The sequence below is a fragment of the Phalacrocorax carbo genome, chromosome 7 (genome assembly GCF_963921805.1).
Source record: "Phalacrocorax carbo chromosome 7, bPhaCar2.1, whole genome shotgun sequence".
Taxonomy (NCBI): Eukaryota; Metazoa; Chordata; class Aves; order Suliformes; family Phalacrocoracidae; genus Phalacrocorax; species Phalacrocorax carbo.
This window is the reverse complement of record NC_087519.1, coordinates 20630799-20641248: the sequence shown is the minus strand read 5'-3', so window position 1 is coordinate 20641248 and position 10450 is coordinate 20630799. Positions and strand designations below refer to the sequence as shown.

The following is a 10450-nucleotide window of genomic DNA, read 5'->3' as shown; positions in this document are numbered from 1 at the left end:
AGACTGGTTAAAAGCTGTGAAAGGCCACTGATCCTTTGTCTTTAATTTTAAGCCTCAGGCAATCTGATTTATTCTCCTGAACTTTAATGCCGACATTTTTTCCACTTCTAACGCAAGCAGAGGCAGCAACTTGAAAAAACTCAGCTTCCAAAAAAGTAATACCGTGGTGTTTGTTTTTTTTTTTTTTTCCCTTCCTGAAACAGATGATTAGTAGGGAAACTTCCTCTCACTCCAGTAAAATTAAAGAAGCCGTGCTGTGGTTAGAGATATGGGCAGTATTGCTCAACTTTACTGCAACTCCAGGATCCTGGGAGCCAGCGATTTGTAAAGTAGGGCTTGATAAGCTACCCAGCAGCCTAGGGTAAGTCGTAAATTTTGAGCTCCGTCTACCCTGACTGGTTGGCAAAAGGCAGCCAGCTGCAATTTTCAATCAGAAACTTCCAACGCTGCTGAGGCGGCAGACTTGGATGCGCTCCTTAGTCCTTATGTTTTCCACAGTTTACATCATTGCTGCCATTGCAACACCGGAGGATATTACTGTTATTTATATCGTATACAAAAGGTGCTGACTGCTTCTGGACAGCTACAACTACAGCGTCCGGCCCCTCGCCCAAGGGGTTCTTTGTCTGAGTAAGCGTGTCGAGCAGAAGGGCTGGGAAGGGGTGCAGCTGGACACAGTGGCTGAACACGGAGACCCTGACGCCATCCCCGGGGGGCTCACCGGCATCCCCTGAGGCAGCAGGCGGGGAGCCGGGCTGCCCCGTGCGCTGCCGGGCTGCGGGCAGGGCAGTAACGAGCCTCGCCGCCGCTGCTGCCCCGGCACGCCTGAAGCACAGTGTTCCCGCCGCACGGCTGCGGCAGCGCGGGACGGCCGGGAAGCCGTTAGGGCCGTTACGGCCCTTAGGGCGAAGGGAGCCCACCCTTGGCCGCACGGCGGCAGCAGAGAGCGCGTGGCCGCAACCCCCTCTATTGTGGCAGAGAGACAGGCTTTGGGGAGAGGCGTTCTTGTCGCCTTCTCGGTGGTAAGAAGACGTCATCACAGTGTGACGGCGGTAGTGGTGTCTGCGGTGGGCGGAAGGCTCCGTGGTGGGCACGTCACGGCGCATCACGGCACGACACGGTACTGCACCGCGAAGGGGGGCGAAGGCGGCGGGGGTGCTGGGCCCTGGCGTGGCGGGCGCGTAGACTCATAGCATGTCCTGAGTTGCAAGGGACCCACAGGGATCATCGAGTCCAACTCCTGTCCCTGCACAGGACAAGCCCAAGTTCACACCGTATTTCTGAGGGCATTGTCCAAGTGCTTAGGCTTGGCGCCATAACTGCGTCCCTGGGGAGCCTGTTCCAGCGCTCCGCCACCCTCTGGGGGAAGAACCTTTCCCTAATATCCAACCTAAACCTCCCCTGGCACATCTTCCTGCCATTCCCTCGGGTCCTGTCGTGGGTCACCGGAGAGAAGAGATCAGCGCTTGCCCCTCCTCCTCCCCTTGTGAGGAAGCTGCAGACCGCGATGAAGTCTCCCCTCAGTCTCTGCTTCTCTGGGCTGAACAAGCCAAGTTACTTTAGCTGCTCTTCATATCGTTTCTCCTCTAAACCCTTCACCAACTTCGTGGCCACTCTCTGGACACTTTCTAGTAGCTTTATATCCTTAACATAATGTGGCACCCAAAACTGCACACAGTACTCAAGGATAGGCCTCATCAGTGCAGAATAGAGCAGGACAATCACCTCCCTTGACCAGCTGCAATACAGTGCTTGATGCACCCCAGGACACAGTTGGCTGTCTTGGCTGCCAGGGCACAGTGTTGGCTCATGCCTAACTTGCTGTCAGCCAGGACCCCCAGATCCCTCTGTAGAGCTGCTCTTCAGCCTCTCATTCCTCAGTCTGTCTGTACATCCAGGGTTCCTGTGCCCCAGGTGCAAAATCTGGCACTTGCCCTTGTTAAACTTCATACGGTTGGTGATTGCCCTGCTCTCCAGTCTGTCCAGATCTTGCTGCAGGGCCTTTCTGCTCTTGAGAGTGTCAGTAGCTCGTCCCAATTTTGTGTCATCAGCAAACTTAATTAGTATTCCTTCTAGCCCAGCATCTGTCATTTTTTAAGAGATTAAGAGTATCGGCCCTAAATGGATCCCTGCGGAACCCCACTAATGACTGGCTGCCAGCCCCATGTAACCCCATTTACTATGACCCTTTGAGCCCGACCCATCAGCTAATTGCTCACCCACTGCATTATGTGTTTATCCAGCTGTATGCTGGACATTTTGTCCAGGAGGATACTGTGAGAGACAGTGTCAAAGGCTTTACTGAAATACAAAAAGATTACATCGACAGGCTTTCCTTGGTCAGCTAGGTGGGTGACCCTAGAAAGAAAGAAATTAAGTTTTTAAGCAGGACTTTCCCCTCATGAACCCGTGTTGGCTTCTTGCCGTGCGAGTGGAGGGTGGCAAAAAGGCAGGGTTTCCCTCAGGCCTTACTCCTGTGCCTGCCAGGTTTTCTCCTTCCAGAGCAGTGTTTCTGAGGCAGAGTCTTATTGCTGAGCCTAATGGAGTTTCTCCTTCCAGAGCATTCCTGTTAAGATCGCTTCCATAAAGACATGACCACACAGGTAAATAAAAACACAGTATTAATTAAACTAATTGCCAGCTAGATGGTTTTTTAGGCCACTCATACGTAATATTAATTATTTTTGTTTTCTAGTACGGTATTCTCTTCAAGCAAGAGCAAGGTGAGAAAACACTAACATGTATTAAGTAATGTTGATCTTCTTGGATGATGTAAAAAATTGATAATGGCAGATATACTTGTGATATGACCTGGATTATGCTTATATTAAGTATAAATCCGAATAACTCAAAAATAGCTATGTTGTTTTTTCAAAAGTGACCTTGGTGAACAAAATACATCATGTGTTTTGAAACAATGAAAACAGTGACAAGGCTCTCAGAGCACTGATATGCCTGAAGAGGAAAGGGCTCTATTGCCAACATTGCAATCAGCAGTTTTAGCATTAGCAAAACAGTTCTTCTGTCAAAAGAAACCACTTAATTATTAATTTCTATGCTTTTTTTTTTTTTAGCTCATGATGATGCCATTTGGTCAGTTGCCTGGGGAAAAAATAAAAAAGATGGTTCTGAAACAGTGATCTCTGGTTCTTTGGATGATCTAGTGAAGGTCTGGAAGTGGTAAGTGAAGTGCTCCATATTAACCAGTCTTAAGCCTTGGAACTAGTCAGTGTGGAGGTGGAGCAGTCTTGAATTTCCACAACCTGCAGGGATGTTAGAAGTTACATCAGGGAAGGGGTAGCCTGGCACACAAAACTCTTCTCTTGAGCAAGCTTATATTCATTGGTGCGTGCTTTCTCTTGGAGTGGTAGCATTTTGATGTGCTTTAATTTTCAAAGAACATGAACCCTTTTGAAAATGCATGTCAAATTCTACATGTCATCTGCCAGAGAATAATACAACTTGATGTATTTCTAAACCAAAGAATTAGAAATGCAGCTTTTAATGAGACAATGCATTGGGAGCATGTATACTGTGAGAGGAATAATGGGAATAGAGTAAAAGAGGAAATTACGTCTTCCTTTTTTTATTATAAATAAATAAATCCTTATAATCCTCATACAAGTGATACAGGAATGTGCTTCTGCAAAGAAATTGTTCTGTCTCTTAGCGAAAGCAGTACTGAGTGTGTGCTTCACTTTAATGAGATGAGTAGCTCTGTTGTGATGATTATAAAAATGTTGGTCATTGCATTTCATGCTATGCGGGCAGATTAACAGTCTGCTGTGTAAGCACCCGTGTACTGACGTGTAATGGACATTTCAGTGGGACTACTTACAAAATTAAGATAAAGTACCTGTTTTGCAGAAATATGGTAAATGATTGATTTGTTGGATCATTCCCTTAAGTACAGAGAGCAATGCGTGCGTAGCTGTCTTCCCATTTCATGAATGAAGCGGGATTCCCCTTTTGTTGAACAAAATGGAGAATTGTGGGTTTTCTTGTTTGTTTGTTTGGTCTGAGTTTGGAGGTCAGTTAAGTACTCCCAGCTATTCATACTTAGGTTTTTCTTTCCCTTGAACAAAAGGAATGATGAAAAATTGGATCTACAGTGGACTTTGGAGGGTCACCAGCTGGGCGTGGTATCCGTGGATATCAGCCACACAGGCTCCATTGCAGCATCCAGCTCCCTAGATGCCCATATTCGCCTTTGGGATTTAGAAACTGGCAAACAGATCAAGTCAATCGATGCTGGTCCTGGTAAGATAGCAGTGTTAAGCTGTCTCTGAGTAAAAGTGTACTTAATCTAGATAGCAATACCGTACAGTGTATAATTAGGCCATATGAGATGACTAGGGTAGGGGTTTTTTTAAATCTTTGTTTGCAAAAATCTTGTGATTTTATGAACTCAACATAAAGTATTAGACAATTTTACATTTATTTTTTAACACTATTTATGCTTTCTCAGATATATTTAGATCTGCTTTTTGCTGGATGCATAAAGCAGAATGGAAGCCAGCTTGCTTTTACAGATGTATTGATAAAAAGATATTTTAAAAAATAGTTCAAATGCTTATTCAAATTTATTTAAAAGAAAATCTGAACTTCCTTTGTAAGCACTTGTGGTGGGTTAGCCCCAGCCAGCAACTAGGCACTACCCAGCCACTCGCTCACTTCCCCCTGCCGATGGGATGGGGGAGAGAATCGGTAGAGTAAAAGTGGGAAAACTTGTGGGTTTTAGTAATTGAAATAAAATAAAGTAAAATAGTAGTAGTAGTAATAATAATAATAATAATACAAAAAGCAAGTGATGCATGATCCCATTGCTCACCACCCGCCAACTGATGCCCAGCACATGCCTGAGCAGTGATCGCTGCCCCTAGGCCAACTCTCCTCAGCTGATATACTAAGCATGACATCATGTGTGGAATATCCCTTTGGCCAGTTGGGGTCAGCTGTCCCAGCTGTGCCCCCTCCCAGCTTCTCCTGCACCTAGCAGATCATGGGAAGCTGAAAAGTCCATGACTAGTGTAAGCACTACTTAGCAGCAACTAAAATATCTCATCCTAAATCCAAAACACAGCATTGAGTAAGCAAGCCAAAACACAGTAGAGCTGAACTCTGGATCAATGTTATGTCCTTCAAGTTGGAATCCAGGGCCTAAGATTTTATTCTAAATATTTCATTGGTCCACTGGTAGTCCCTAATTTAAGCACAATCTTGCAGTGTTTTAGGTAATTAATATTAAGCCTATAGAAAAAAACCTGTGAATTACATTGTGCTAGATAAGTACATTGTGCTGCTATAAAAAGGTAGGTTTTTTTAAATTCTGTTGCAAGCAATGTTGATTTATATTACATTCGTATATCAGCGTTTCTCCTGCATCTCAGATACTAGTGTTGCTTTCCTTAACTTAGGCAGTCTTAAATTCTAAATTTATTGTTACAGGAGGCTCAAGGTCTTGTTAGAAAATGTAGTCTCTCACTAAACAGAAATAAATGGCTCAAGCTATGCTCTACTAATTACATAGGAGGAAGCTAAATTTCATGAGCTTGTACATTCTTCTTAAGAGTATGTAGTAGAGTTTAGAGTATTAAGATCAGTTAGGGGGTTAAATGTCTAAACAGATGCATACAGAACTGACACTGTTGAATAAGAACTAGAAACAGCTAACTGATTTTTTTTCTTTTTAATTCAGTTGACGCTTGGTCCCTGGCTTTTTCACCTGATTCCCAGTACCTTGCAACGGGAAGTCATGTGGGAAAAGTAAATATTTTTGGTGTTGAAACCGGAAAGAAAGAATATTCTCTGGACACCAGAGGAAAGTTCATCCTTAGCATTGCATATGTAAGAAGCACAACTGATAATTTCTTATGTGAAATTGCTATTGCTGTTATATGTTGTAAGTTGGATATTTTTGTTCCCATCTTTTGTTTATCTCCGCATAATACTGACAGCCATACTTTGATAGTTCCAAATATAAAGTGCGTGACATTCCCCCCCTGCATATACAGAAAATATACTTTGATCTTTCTTATACACATATTGTGAATACGTCAGCTGAAGTCTTCAGGATTTTTGGAGTCCAGGTATCTCGCATAGATGGTATTTGTGAAAAGTTGCCAAGAGAATGTCAAGGAGGTACATAGCGTACAGTTGTTAAATGCGTCCTTCTTGTGTTTTATTACAGAGTCCAGATGGAAAATACTTAGCCAGTGGAGCAATAGATGGCATTATCAATATTTTTGATATTGCAACTGGAAAACTTCTGCATACACTAGAAGGTAGGTTTGTGTGCTTGCAATACCCAAGTTCTGGCTTCATTCCTCAACAAAATTAAAGGATATAATGCAAGTCAGAATAAGATACAACAGCCATGACATAAACGAGTTGATGTTTCTGTCCATTAGACAGTATTTAGTTTAGTGTGCTGTAACTTAAACCACTTAGAGGCAAACTGTACACTCAGGCTTGCATCATAAATGCCTGTCTCAAAAGTTATAGTCAGTAATGCTTAACTAAATTCTTTAAGTGCAGTTTCTTCTTGTATTGCTGCACAGTACAAGGGAATGAAGCTAAGCCAAATGTGTGCTGCCATGTGTACAATTTCTCTTTTTGCAATGGTATTGGTTTTCATTTATTCCTGTTTTAAAAAATAACCAAACATTTTGTGTTGTAGAAGACATGCATTTTTCTAACAGATAAATGGGCTTCTAATGTTTATGCAGTTTCTGTCTGGTTGTATAGTTAATTAATAACCCAACCACTTAAACAATATGAAATAGTATTAGAAAATATGCCAATTTCTAATAAAGATCCACAGCTGAAAAAATCAGATACTTTTGTGTTGCAGTGGACATGCCCTAATGTTCAAAGTTCAGAATTACTGTCAGTTTCTGTTTTACGTTGTGTGAAGAAGTCTGTAGAGGCACAGAGAGAAAGACTCGAGAGGTTGCTTTCTTTCAACAGGGCATGCTGTTCTTAAGTACTGTCATTAGCAAGAGGAATAGCTACATTCTAAGACATATATAACTTTGAATTTCAGGTCATGCGATGCCTATTCGTTCACTGACGTTTTCTCCAGATTCTCAGTTACTTGTAACTGCTTCAGATGACGGCTATATCAAAATCTACGATGTGTAAGTTGTTATTTTGCAAGACATGCTAACAGGAAAATAACTATTCAGAGAGGCTGATACTGTAAGAATATATCAAACCCTCTGCTCTCTCTAATTCCCTTCAGTTTTTGGTGCTTCTTAATGTAATAGTGTCTTAAATAATAGAATACTGCACTCTCAGATACTTTTAAAAAAGTGCATATGTGGATGACAGCTTTAACTTGAAAACAAATTACTTTCCTCATATTTGCCCTGTAGGCAGCAGGCTAAATGTTTTGTATATCTGTCCTGTGTGCTTGTGTTTACCCATCTTCTGTTTACCCAGAAGATCTCTCCTGTACCCAAGAAATTATGACCTATTTCTGTTGCATTGTGCAAAAACTTGGAAGATCCTGGGGAGGAAAAGGCACTGCTTTAGTGATCTTTACTTCCCTAAACCTGTATTACTTTGCCTTCATGGTGAAACTGTTTTGTCCACCAATGTATCTTCTTAGTGACTTCTTTTTATGTTAACCATTTGAAATGGAAAATCAGAATCTGTTGTATCACCAGTTCAGCTGGGATGAACAAATGTCCAGGAGACACCTTCCATGACCTTGCACTGAACCATTCCTGACTGCACTAGCTAGAGTATATTCCTGTTGCTTTTTCCCTGGAATTCACAAACCAAATGTTGAAATTTGTTCTTTTCACAGGCAACATGCAAACTTGGCTGGCACATTAAGTGGTCATGGATCCTGGGTATTAAATGTAGCATTTTGTCCTGATGATACCCATTTTGTTTCCAGGTATTGAGGATTTTTAACTTGTTTATGCTTACTGAAAAAACCCCCAATTTTCTATTTATAAAGGGAGATAGACCATAAAAAGTAAATATGTACAAATTGCAGTGGAATCTATAATGGAATAACATACATTACAATTAAAGACTTGAGAACCAATCTATGATGTGGTACCAGTTGCAGGGAATAGTATTTTATAGGGTAAGTCATCGCACTGCAGTGTAGTTCCCTACAAATGAAGAACATTTAAACCAGAAAGAAGGGCAATTCAATTCTAAATAGCTGAAAAATTGCTGTTGAATTAAAAAGTACAACCTAACGTAGTAGTAGATTAATCTAGTTGAACTTTAAGTGTTAACTCTTACAACAGCTCAGGCATTTGGGGGACCAAGTATATGTAACAGCAGTTTCTTTATAAAAGAACTTGCTTCAAAGAATTTTCTGGCTAAAATGGGAGCTTTCATTTTCATGTTGCAGATACTGAAACAGTAAATGTATTTTAAAGGTAAGTGGACCCTGGCAGAAGATGCACTCCTTGCTACTTCATTACTATTTGATGGGTGAAAGAGGGTTTCTTATGTCTATCGTAGCGGATCTTCGAAGCTTTGCACTAAACGATAGTTAATCTATGAATTTAAACATCTGTCAATACTATTTTTCTTTCAGTTCATCTGATAAAAGTGTTAAAGTTTGGGATGCTGGAACAAGAACCTGTGTGCACACTTTCTTTGACCACCAAGATCAGGTATGTCTACTATTGCTTTGTCTAGGTCACTGTGTTCACAGAGCTTTAGTTTTGGAGTTGTGCACATTTGTGCTTCACCTTGGTGCTGTAGCTTCAGGGTTGGACTTCAGCTTGCTGTAATGAAAGCTTAAAAGTTGTTCATGATTATTTTAAATGTTGAACTAATGCTTCAAGCGTGTAGGTTTCTCTCTTCCAAATAATTGCATTTTTCAGGTGCAAATAAGGGCAATCCTGAGTGGCCAAAAGGATTCTTACCAGACTTTATTTTTTATCTTTGTCTATGCTCTTACTTATTTCTGTCACTTGAACAGCGTTTACATAGGTGAGGGGGGAAAATACTTATTTAAAAGGATGGAATTATCTAAACAGATGCTAGAAAGCACCCTTGAAACTTGGGACTTTTTCCTCCTCAAATGTCTGTAATACCCTTTTTGGTTTTTTCTCCTCAGTGATAGCTACCCACGAGGGTAGAGGAAGTTAAGTATCTACCAAGTTACTCTTTTTCCAAATGTTAGGTGTTAAATAAATAATGCTATTTTTTAATTGATCACAGAGGAAGACTTAACAAAGAAAATTCATTCTGATTTTATTTGGGCTTTTCCTTCCATAGTACATTTTTGCTGCTAACCTTCTCAGGTAGCTACACCTATGGGGGTTTTAGTATTGAAGTATGAAGTGGAATTGGATTTCCAGTGTTATTTTAGCTGTTGTCTATGATCTCGTAAATTTCTGGAAGGTAGAGATGTATCAGCTCTTGGGAAGGCTGTTTTTTATGTATTAATGCAAAACGGTGTATGAGATTGCCCAAAACACACTGTTGTCAATATACCCATTCTGCAATCCCATGTTAATATGCTGGGTAGCCTTCCTGATATCATCCTGATGATGGAGATGGGGGTTGCTTAAGAGGTTGTGCAACTGTCGTAAGTCAGAGGACTGACCTGAGTATTTCTAAATTTTGTACTGATAAGTAAATGGCTGTCTTAATTAGTGAAGGATAAACAGGATCATTCTTCAGTCTGCGTAAAAAAATACTGTCTCTCTTGCTTACCTGAAAGCACTCTAAAATATTCTTTTCAGAAAGGAAGACAGGATGGGCAAGAGTGAAAATGTTAGATTTATGCAAACTGGGGCAAGTACTCAGCTTTTTTCAAGTATCTTTAGATTGTGCAATCCATTCGCAGTAGGAATGGAATATAAGAACTTGTCAGGCTTCTAAATGGCAGTGTCCTTCTCTGGTTCATCAACCTCATCTGCTGTTAAAGCAGAAGCCATAATTGGACCAACTCTAATAAGGTGCTCTTAAATAATTCTCCCTCTTCTGCTTGTTGTAGTCAATAAAAGTGACTGAAGACATTTGTTCTTACTGTCCTGCTGATAACCTAGTGTCTGTCCTATTTGCAGGTCTGGGGAGTGAAATACAATGGAAGCGGGTCCAAGATTGTATCTGTTGGAGATGACCAAGAAATTCATATTTATGACTGTCCAGTTTAAATGTCTTAGATCCTTTGGTTAACTCTTGTGACCATTTTTAGGACTACTCTTGACCTTCTATGTAATTTTTTAGTACAATAAAAGCATTTTAGTAATGCTGATCTGCAAAACCAGATATATGTAATGACAGTTTTCTTTAGCATAAGAGAAGGCTTTTTTTAAAAATAAAAGCTACAAGTAACTTGTGTCTAATCCTTGGAAAAAATTATTTTTGGAGGTACATTGTCATGTGTGAAGGAGCAGCTCAGTTAATCTCCCCTGCCTTTATACATAAATAGACTGGGGCTGGAAAGTGGTGACCAAGTCTCACA

General features: G+C 41.0%; 1 protein-coding gene across 1 annotated transcript; it reads left to right on the top strand.

Moving 5' to 3' along the window:
- Nucleotides 1-968: 968 nt before the first annotated feature.
- Nucleotides 969-10331, top strand: SKIC8 (SKI8 subunit of superkiller complex). Its single transcript, XM_064456729.1, has 11 exons — nt 969-1120; nt 2560-2603; nt 2696-2723; nt 3075-3180; nt 4088-4260; nt 5699-5847; nt 6191-6284; nt 7046-7139; nt 7814-7906; nt 8567-8645; nt 10050-10331. Exons 2-11 carry the CDS (start codon nt 2592-2594, stop codon nt 10137-10139), a joined length of 918 nt encoding a protein of 305 aa, XP_064312799.1. The 5' UTR covers nt 969-1120; nt 2560-2591; the 3' UTR covers nt 10140-10331.
- The last annotated feature ends 119 nt before the right edge of the window (nt 10332-10450 follow it).